The sequence below is a fragment of the Trichechus manatus genome, unplaced genomic scaffold, assembly GCF_000243295.1.
Source record: "Trichechus manatus latirostris isolate Lorelei unplaced genomic scaffold, TriManLat1.0 scaffold00010, whole genome shotgun sequence".
NCBI lineage: Eukaryota > Metazoa > Chordata > Mammalia > Sirenia > Trichechidae > Trichechus > Trichechus manatus.
The window spans coordinates 19,893,124-19,903,265 of record NW_004443946.1 but is presented as its reverse complement, the minus strand read 5'-3'; the positions used below and the strand labels follow the sequence as shown (position 1 = coordinate 19,903,265).

Sequence of the window (10,142 nt, the reverse complement as noted above, 5' to 3'; positions counted from 1 at the left end):
CACTTTTGAACTCTTAATGCAGTATCTCTAGCTCTTAAGGAACCACACCACGTACCCTTTAGTATAGTTACTCCTGCAAACCTTACTGTCATTCCCTGCAAGTCTGACCTCTGAGGGCAGGTTCTAAGGTCTGACCATGTTTATGTCTCCCAGCAAACAGACCTGGTATCTTGGTTAAGGGAAGTCTTCATCATAGTAATGTCCAGATTGTTTAATCTTGGACTCTAGTTACCTTCTGTAAGGGTTTGGTAACTTCAGAAATGCTGTGCCAAAGTTCTCAGCACTGTTCCTTTGACTTGGAGCAGGCTGAGGGGAAGAAACGATTAGGCCAGAAGAACCTATCCAGGCCCCACTTCCCCCCACTTAACCTTCACGCCCCCGCTGCCAAAAACACACAGGCCCCACTTCTCTGGGGAGGTTAATTCTGTAGTTGGTTATTCTGGGTGAAGTTAATCTACCTTTTCAAGAGTCATCTAAACAAACTAGTATTTGAGAATGTAAATATCTGAGAATGTTTAGGGTAGCCATAAAGTCTGGAAACACCAGAGAATATTCCTGATGATTTATTGATACTACATTTTAGTACATTGTTATGGATTGAATTGTTTCCCTGAAAAAGATGTGTTTAAGTCCTAATCCCTGGTACCTATGAATGTGACCTTGTTTGGAAATGAGGTCTTTGAAGATGTTATTAGTTAACATGAGGTCATACTAGAGTAGGGCAAGTCCTAATCCAATATAAGTGGTGTCCTTATTAAAAAAGAAGAGACACAGGGCAAACGGCCATGTGAAGATGGAGGCAGAGATTTGGAGTGATGCATCTACAAGTCAAGGATTGCCAGCCATCACCAGAAGCTAGCAGAGAAGTTCAGAACAGGGCCGTCATAAGGAATCAAACACTGCGGCAACTTGATTTTGGACTCCTAGTCTCCAGAATGTGAGACGATAAATTTCTGTTCTTATAAGCCACCCACATTTGCAGTACTTTGTTACAGCAGCTCTAGGAAACCACTACATGATACCCTTAATGCCATTACACCCATTCAGTGCGCCACCCCTATTAGCAATGTGCAGTTCAGCACTGCAGAACTGCAGTGAGCAGGCAAATTACTGTAGCCTTTCCACCACTCCTGCACGTGGATCTGTGAGGCGCTGCGTCTGGTGATTTGTGTCTTTGATGTCCAGTGACTAAACGTGCTTTTAGCATATCCCAAAAGAAGTAATCAAGGGCATTTGGACTATTAAGAAAATACATTACTATATTTCTGGATTATTGCAACCCTGTAAATTAAGCACAGTGTCATGATAGACTTCTGCAGTCAGGAGGGAGACACAGGGGTGACCACTGCCCCATCTATAAGTTAGCCACTCTTGGTAATCTAGAATTCATCTTTCAATATCCCCATGGTAAAACTCCTATCAAATGAGCCTGAGTATAAGACTTACCTTATAAAAGACCCAAGGTAGTATCCAACTTCCATATATTTTCAAAAGGTAACTCCCAGTAAACTGACCTCTTAAAACTTATATAAGAGTAAACTATAGCTACTTGGCCTTGTCTTTTGATCTTAATCTGCTTCTTGATAATACAGACAAAAGGAACTATATCACTTTGACAATTGAGTCTTGTGTTTAATAAGCAAGTAAACACTTTTTTATTCAATATCATCTTAGCATATTTTGGTACAAGGGAAGTCTAGACATGCCTCTAAGTGGCTATAGCCTTCATTAGCTGGGCCATATGACCTTTACAATGGTTCAAGCAATAACAAAGTCTACAATGACATGGAATGGTAGAAGAGATCCCCTGCAAAGAAGATGCATCAGCATATTATGTAGTTAACAGGCTACAAGGATGGTTGCTACATACCTGTATTGTGTATTTCCTCACTAATGTACATGCCTTCTCGATAAGTCAGTCCCCCTGCAACAGGGGTTCCTGTGGCTGGAGCCAGTGTAGGATCAAATGCATCAATATCAAAACTCAAATGGATTGGCCTTTGTCTTCTAGAAAGAATGAAGATAAAAGAATAATCATTTGGTTGTGCTTGGGCATTCATCCTTCCTATTGCTGTGACTCCTTGATTTTGTTGCTGTTGGTCCTAGTAGTTTGTTAATATGACAAATTTCCAGGTTTCCTATTCCTGGAAGTTACTAAGTATTAGCATATTAGGTTTCTACACACTATTTCATAATACTGCCATTTGTTTTGCATGCCTCAGACTGACTAGCCCCAATTTATATTTCTGGCTTACCCTGGGCATTAGAGCCTCTTACATTAACAACTGTCAGTAGAGGTAGAGGGAATTCTTCACTTCCATATGGCATCGGGCTCTGATGTATTCTAATTTAAGTTGGATTGATTTAGGTTACAGTCGCTGTTATTCTCTCAGAGTAGAAAAGCAGCTGAACTTAACTCTGATTTTATGTCTGCAATCTTCTGATTCTAGCTTCAGTTCATCCAAGGTGTCCAGTGGCTGAAACTAACATAGAACATCCTTATACCAAATAAGTAAATTTCTTTTTTTTGTTTTTCTATTGTGCTTTAGGTGAAAGTTTACAGCTTGAGTTAATTTCTCACAAAAAATTTATACACATATTGTTATGTGACATTAGTTGCAGTCCCTACAATGTGACAGCACACTTCTCCTTTCCACCCCCGGGTTTCTTGTGTCCCTTCAACTAGTTCCTGTCCCTTCCTGCCTTCTCAGCCTGCCTCCAGACAGGAGCTGCCCATTTGATCTCCTGTATCTGACTGAAGTAAGAAGCACATTCTTCATGAGTATTATTTTACATTTTATTGTCCAGTCTAATCTTTGTCTGGACTTTGGGAATGGTTTTAGTTCTGGGTAACAGAGTGTCTGGGGGCCATATCTTCGGGGGTTCCTCCAGTCTCTGTCAGACCATTAAGTCTGGTCTTTTTATGTGAATTTGAGTTCTGCTCTGCACTTTTTTCCCGCTCCATCTAGGACTCTGTTGTGTTCCCTGTCAGGCCAGTCATTGATGGTAGCCGGGCACCATCTAGTTCTTCTGGTCTCAGGCTGATGGAGTCTCTGGTTTATGTTGGCCTTTTGTCTCTTGGGCTGATACTTTCCTTGTGTCTTTGGTTCATTCTCTTTTGCTCCATGTGGGTTGGGAACAATTGATGCGTTTTAGATGGCCGCTCGCAAGCTTTTAAAACCCCAGACACTACTCACCAAAGTGGGATGAAGAACATTTTCTTAATAAACTTTGTTATGCCAATTGACCTAGATGTCCCCTGAAACTATGGTCCCCAGGCCCCAGCCCCAGCTGCTCTGTCCCTCAAAGTGTTTGGTTGTATTCAGGAATCTTCTTAGCTTTTGCTTTGGTCCAGTTGTGCTGACTTCCCCCGTATTGTATGTTGTCCTTCCCTTCACCTAAGATGATTCTTGGCTACTGTCTAGTTAGTGAATTCCCCTCCCCCTCCCTCCCACCCTCATAACCATCAAAGAATGTTTTCTTCTGTGTTTAAACCTTTTCTTGAGTTCTTATAATAGTGGTCTCATACAATAGTTGTCCTTTTGGGACTGACTAATTTCACTCAGCATAATGTCCTCCATATTCATCCATGTTGTGAGATGTTTCCCAGATTTATCATTGTTCTTTACTGTTGTGTAGTATTCCATTGTGTGTATATACCATAATTTGTTTATCCATTTGTCTGTTGATGGGCACCACCTAGGTTGTTTCCATTTTTTTGCTGTTGTGAGTAGTGCTGCAGTGAACATGGGTGTGCATATATCTATTTGTGTGACGGCTCTTCAAATACGTAAATTTCTTAACACCTTAAGAAGTGACATACTGCAAGAGGCAATTCTAACATTAATTACCCAGAAACAAAGGCTCAGTATTAGAAAAATGCACTGAAAACTAGCATTTGATTAGCCCTCATCTGCCATCTTTCTATACTACCAAGATCTGCTTAATATAAAACTCTTCAGATGATGGTAGTAGTGAAGCTGGGAAGTATGAGCAGTTGAAGCAATGAATGCTTCTCATCTCAAAAGATAACCACTGAAGATGGAGCTGAAGAGAAATTTATGAGAGACAGAGGATCTGGGCAATGACTTAAATCCCCTCCCAACCCCGGAAGAAGAATATGAACTATGTTTCATATTAGCTTTACTGAACTATTCAAAATTTTTTACATGGACGTGTTTTTTGTGTTTTAAAGAAAAGCTATCCTTAAGAGACAGGCAAAAGTGTGCTGTGCACTGGGAGTTTGCCCTATTCGCTTTGGGACCTAGAAGTAGACATTGTAATTACTTACTTGCCAATCAGCAGATCGAAGGTCTGTTCCATGACCTTTTGGATACCAAGTCGATCAATGTCCCTCATGGAAAAATACTGGATATCATAGTTCTTTAAAATAAAACTGTGGTGAGATATAAAGGAAGGAGTACTTACTTTAAAAATCATTTTTACAAATGTATGTTTAGAGGGACTTTGCCTTTATAGTGACCTACAACAGGTTAAGTCAAGCATCAACCTTTCAGATGGAACATAAGTGGCCTAAACAGACCCAAAGTCTAACCCTAACACATCAACTTACTGTTCAGGAGGGTCCACATCTCTTAGACCAATATACACAATATCTGCGGAAGAGACACAAGGTTTGAGCCAGGAAAATCCTGGGAGTCGTGGTACCTATGAAAGGAGGAATGAACGGAATTAATCCCGAATTCTTGGTCTCACCAGTGTGTGTAGTCTGCCACAGGATATGTTTAAAGCAACATAAGACACACTTGATCTAGGAAAGAACTGATACAAGTAGAAATGTTTCAGAAGAGCAGCTGAAGAACATAGATTTCTCAAGAAGAATAAAGAAATCACTTCTCCTAAGGTGGCCTCAGTTTCTCATTAACTTATCTAAATAATAGGAATACTGCTGATGAGCCCTTTTTTACCTTTGCACATTACTGAATTGTTTACAGATTGGATCTTGCAGCATAACCCAGTTGCCACCTCAAGTTGCTAACAGCCAAAACGTGAATCCTGCCTAATGAATAATCTTTGTACTGTTGAGGTGTAACTTGGTCCCTCACTGAGGGGAGGGATATGTGGATTCTAGTCTATGCCTGACATGGACTCCCATGTCTATGTCTTCTGAACAGCTTAGGGGAAAAATTACCCAGAGGTAATCAGGTTTCCCTTGTTTTCTAGACCCATATGTCTGAGAGTATGGCCTGGCAGCCTTTAACCAGGAAGTCCTCAGGCTGTGCGTGTATCACTCACTAGTCACTACCCATCACTGCCTTGCTTTTTTACCAGATTATGTGCTTCCCTGAGAGCAGGGACGATCATCTATACTCTTAGCATATAGCAGGCTGCCTGGCCTTATAATGTTTGATGAACAAATGAAGGAATGGTAAGCATTTCTACTACCTGCCACACTCAACCCATCCTTCACAGAGATCTTACTAGACACTAAAAGCCCCAGGATAACCCCTGGAGGCCATTCAACTTTCTTTTCACTTCAGCTGACTGACCTTGTCCTGTAGTTCTCTGAGGAGGAATGAAACTGGCTGTCCATGGAGATTTCCAGATGAAGTAGTTAGGGGTGTATTGATGTCAGCATGGGCATCAACCCAGATGACACAAAGGTCTGGGCAGTGCCGGGCGTGGCCACTAATGGTTCCGATTGCCAGGCTGCAAAGAACAAATAAAATAATCTTCAAGACGCTCTGCTTGGCAGACATCACCAATAACAAATATCTTCAGCCAACACAGCTCACTCTCTGTCCTTAGGGCAAAATCTGGGCTCTGGACTGAGGCAGGGTTTGGATGACAGAGTCCCAGAGATTGCAGTTCCCAGAGACTAACCTTGATTGAGTTACACAGAGATAAATGGAAGGCTCTTAAGATTCAAAGCTGACAGCCAGTTATCCCTGTAGTGTGGCAAATGTTTTTGCTGCCACAAATTCATATAATTTGATCCATTAGCTCTGGCCCAGCAAAGGACCACAAATATTTGTTCAACGAAATGAAACCCAGTTAAATAATATAGTCTATATGTAACAACTTACAAAAGTGTTGCTTCATACCTCTTAAGGAAGACTTGGGAGATCTAATTATTACCTCCAAACAGTGACATATAACTTTTTAAGGATAAAAATTGGAAAGCATTATAGCTTTTTAGAAAGGTTATATGTGATACTTCCTAACACTTGCAAGGTCAAAGATGTTAAACTTAGGTGCTCTTCAGTCGGTTCTGACTCATAGCAACCCTGTGTACAACAGAACAAAACACTGTCTCGTCCCACACCATCCTCACAATCGTTGCTGTGTTTGAGCCCATTGTTGCAGTCATTGTGTCGGTCCATCTTCTTGAGGGTTTTCCTCTTTTTCACTGACCTTCTACTTTACCAAGCATGATGTCCTTCTCCAGGAACTGGTCCCTCCTAATAACATGTCCAAAGTACACAAGATGAAGTCTTGCCTTTCTTGCATCTAAGGAGCATTCTGGCTGTACTTCTTCCAAGACAAATTTGTTCATTCTTCTGGCAGTCTATGGTATATTCAATATTCTTCACTAACACCATAATTCATGTGCATCAATTCTTCTTCAGTCTTCCTTATTCATTGTCCAGCTTTCACATGCATATAAGGCAACTGAAAATACCGTGGCTTGGGTCAGGCACACCTTAGTCCTCAAAGTAACATCTTTGCTTTTTTAAACACTTTTAAGAGGTCTTTTGCAGCAGATTTGCCCAATGCAATAAGTCATTTGATTTCTTGACTGCTGCTTCCATGGGCATTGATTTTGGATCCAAGTGAAATGAAATCATTGACAACTTCAATATTTTCTCCATTTATCATGATGTTGCTTATTGGTCCAGTTGTGAGGTTTTTTGTTTTCTTTATGTTGAAGTGTAATCCATACTGAAGGCTGTGGTCTTTGATCTTCATCAGTAAGTGCTTCAAGTCCCCTTTACTTTCAACAAGCAAGGTTGTGTTGTCTGCGTATCACAGGTTGTTAATTTGTCTTCCTCCAATCCTGATGCCGCGTTCTTAATATAGTCCAGCTTCTCGGATTATTTGCTCAGCATACACACTGAATATGTAAGTATTGTGAAAGAATACAACTCTGACGCACACCTTTACTGATTTCAAACCAAACCACAGTATCCCCTTGTTCTGTTTGAATGACTGTCTCTTGGTCTGTGTTCAGGTTCTGCATAAGTGTTCTGGAATTCCCATTCTTGACAGTGTTGTTTATAATTTATGATTCACATAGTTGAATGCCTTTGTGTAGTCAGTACAACACAGGTAAACATCTTTCTGGTATTCTCTGTTTTCAGCTAGGATCCATCTGACATCAGCAAGATATCCCTCATTCCACGTCCTCTACATCTTTCTGGTATTCTCTGCTTTCAGCCAAGATTCATCTGACATCAGCAATGATATCCCTCCTTCCACGTCCTCTCCTGAATCCTGCTTGAATTTCTGGCAGCTTCCTATTGACGTACTGCTGCAATCATTTTTGAATTATCTTCAGCAAATTTTACGTGCATGTGATATTAATAATACTGTTCAATAATTTCCGTATTCCACTGTATCTCGTTTCTTCTGAATGGGCACAAATATGGATCTCTTCCAATCAGTTGGCCAGGTAACTGTCTTCTAGATTTCCTGGCATAGACAAGTGATAGCATGCCAAGAAATAATCTTTGAGGGATAGCATGGTGTAATGATAAAAGTGGTAGATTAAGTCGGAATACTAGGGTTTTAGTCCTTGGACGACTATGTGACCTAGGGCAAGTCACCCAATTTTTCTCTAGACTTCAGTTTCCTTTTCTTTAAGATAGGAATAATAATATTTGGCCTGTTTAAGTTAGAGTGGGTTTGATGACTAAGACGAATAGTGTATATTATACTATGCCTCTTCCTTTAAAATGTTTAATAGCTATTCTAAGTTATATACTCATCCCTTCCTTTCTGGAATCTCCCAGATTGCCTAGGTTTTAGCACTGAACAGGAAAAAGGTAAGCAGTGACAGGGCTGCAATATAGACAGCTACAGGCAAAAGAAACCAAAGCCTGTGGTAATCACATTGATAAAAGGTCCCCCAGTAATGAGACTTGACCAGAAGAAAGACTGGACAAATGAACTTCCAGAGACAGCACTGAGCTAGGAGCCAGGAGACCTACCTTCTGGATGATTTCATTAATCTTAGAGAATCTAGGACTGACCACTTTCTTATTCTACTTGAATTTTTATTCCTAATGAGGAATCTACCTGCCTCTGGTTGTAGCAAAAAAAGATTTAACTTCTGTTAAATTATCTGAAAAGCTCAAAAGGAAAGTTGCTAGATTTGATCTGAAAAGAGAAGTTAATTGCCATAGGGGTCACACTGAGCTTTACTACTTCTTGGCTCTCAACCTTGGTTAAGTTATTTGACCTCAGTGTTCTGGGCAGTAAATTATGATAAATTGGTTCTACTTCAAGGCATTGTTAGGAGGATTAACTGAGAATAGATATGAAGTGCTCAGTACTCCTAGTAGTTTAATGCTTTTTTTTCCTTCTACAAAAACCTTCATTACTTAGCTCAAATCACACTCCCCTGTGAAATCTGACTACTCTAGACCAGGCTGATCTCTTCTTTCTCTTAAGTCTTGTAGAATTCAGTATTTCATTTTTCATTCCATGTGTTTTATTTTACCTATTCCCAATAGATCACAGGTTTCCTGAAAACAGGGACTTTATCTTACTTTATATAACCACAATCCCTAGCAAAGCTGAGAACACATCAGAAAGTTGTTATGTTGTTGTTAGGTGCCATCAAGTCCATTCCGACTCATAGCGACCCTACAGGACAGAGTAGAACTTCCCTATAGGGTTTCCGAGGTGCAGCTGGTGGATTTGAACTGCGAACCTTTTGGTTAGCAGCCGAGCTCTTAACCACTGCACCAGCAGGGCTCGTCAGAACAGTGCTCAGTAAAGTACATGCTGTTTCACTGATGGAAGGACTGACTGTACAGTTACCTAGGGTCCATAGTGTAGAGGCAGCAAATGTACTCACAAGCCAAGGGAGTCCAGGCCAGTCACTTCAGACATGTACATCTAGCATATACCAGAGTTAACCTCATGCAAGTTTAAATGATACAAAGACAGGGATGCCTTTGCATGAATGTTAAATGATTAGCCCAAAACACCGTGTAACCCAGCCTTTCCACTATTCAGCTCCTAGCTTACCTGTGGTCTCCTCCTACTGTGATACAGCTGTAGCCATCTGACACAGTTCTACTAACCATTTCAGCCAGTTCCTGGTTGGCAAGGCCCACTGAGCGTGGATTCACTATCAGGTTGTTGTAGAGATCATCTTTGGAAACTGGAGTAAAACTCAAATCTCCAAAGTCTTTGAGGTGGTAGCCTGGAAACAAATGAAGGATGACAAGATTAATTGCATGAGCTATCCCAATTCTTACCAGCCTGGCCACAAATAATAACTTGTGACAAAGTACACATACTCATTCCATCACAGTAAAATTCAAAATGTTGCATGACTGTATGGCAGGATTATCTCAATCCTTGCCGCAGTTGTGAGAGGCAGATAATAATTATGAGCACCATTTTATAAATGGCATTGGGCAGGAAATGGTAGGTCTACCTTATGTTCAGAAAAGGATGAGGATGCATTTTGGTGGATAGCTAGCAATCTGCCACATGAGCATTTCTTTAATTCTGCCATAACCTCTTAAGTGATTAGGACCTCAAAATACTAAAGCTTAGGTTGCCCTAGGATTACCATTTTATATTATTCTTAACTATTCTAATTCATTACAGAGCTGCATCAGTGAATGCACTATGCCATCCTGATGTAGCCTCTTAGGAGCTTTCTTCCTTCTCTAATGCCCACTGTACCAACAGCATTGTAGCACTCAGAGGACTAGTAGAGTAGAACCCAGAACTGGTTTCTGAAGGACAATCAAGGGCTGAAAGGAAGTGTACATGGCATGTTTGGAAGCAGCTGAGCAATTTAATAGGAATGGGAAGTTTGAATCTTGGAACAATGTGATAAAAGATTGTAGAGAACACAAATTATAACCCATAGGCCAGAGTTTTTGAGATAAGTGGGAAAGCTGATGGGAGGTTAATCTTTTTTAAAGAGCAGGATGAAC

The 10,142-nt window shown here is 40.6% G+C and overlaps 1 protein-coding gene across 1 annotated transcript in view; it reads right to left on the bottom strand.

The window, feature by feature from the left end:
- Positions 1–10,142, bottom strand: part of ARG2 (arginase 2) — a 30,835-nt gene that overhangs the window by 936 nt on the left and 19,757 nt on the right. The window contains exons 3-7 of the mRNA XM_004370967.2: positions 9,217–9,394; positions 5,511–5,670; positions 4,574–4,668; positions 4,292–4,396; positions 1,871–2,007 (exon numbers count right to left, since the gene is read on the bottom strand). Coding sequence (XP_004371024.1) covers positions 1,871–2,007; positions 4,292–4,396; positions 4,574–4,668; positions 5,511–5,670; positions 9,217–9,394 — 675 coding nt within the window. The remainder of the gene's footprint in view (positions 1–1,870; positions 2,008–4,291; positions 4,397–4,573; positions 4,669–5,510; positions 5,671–9,216; positions 9,395–10,142) is intronic.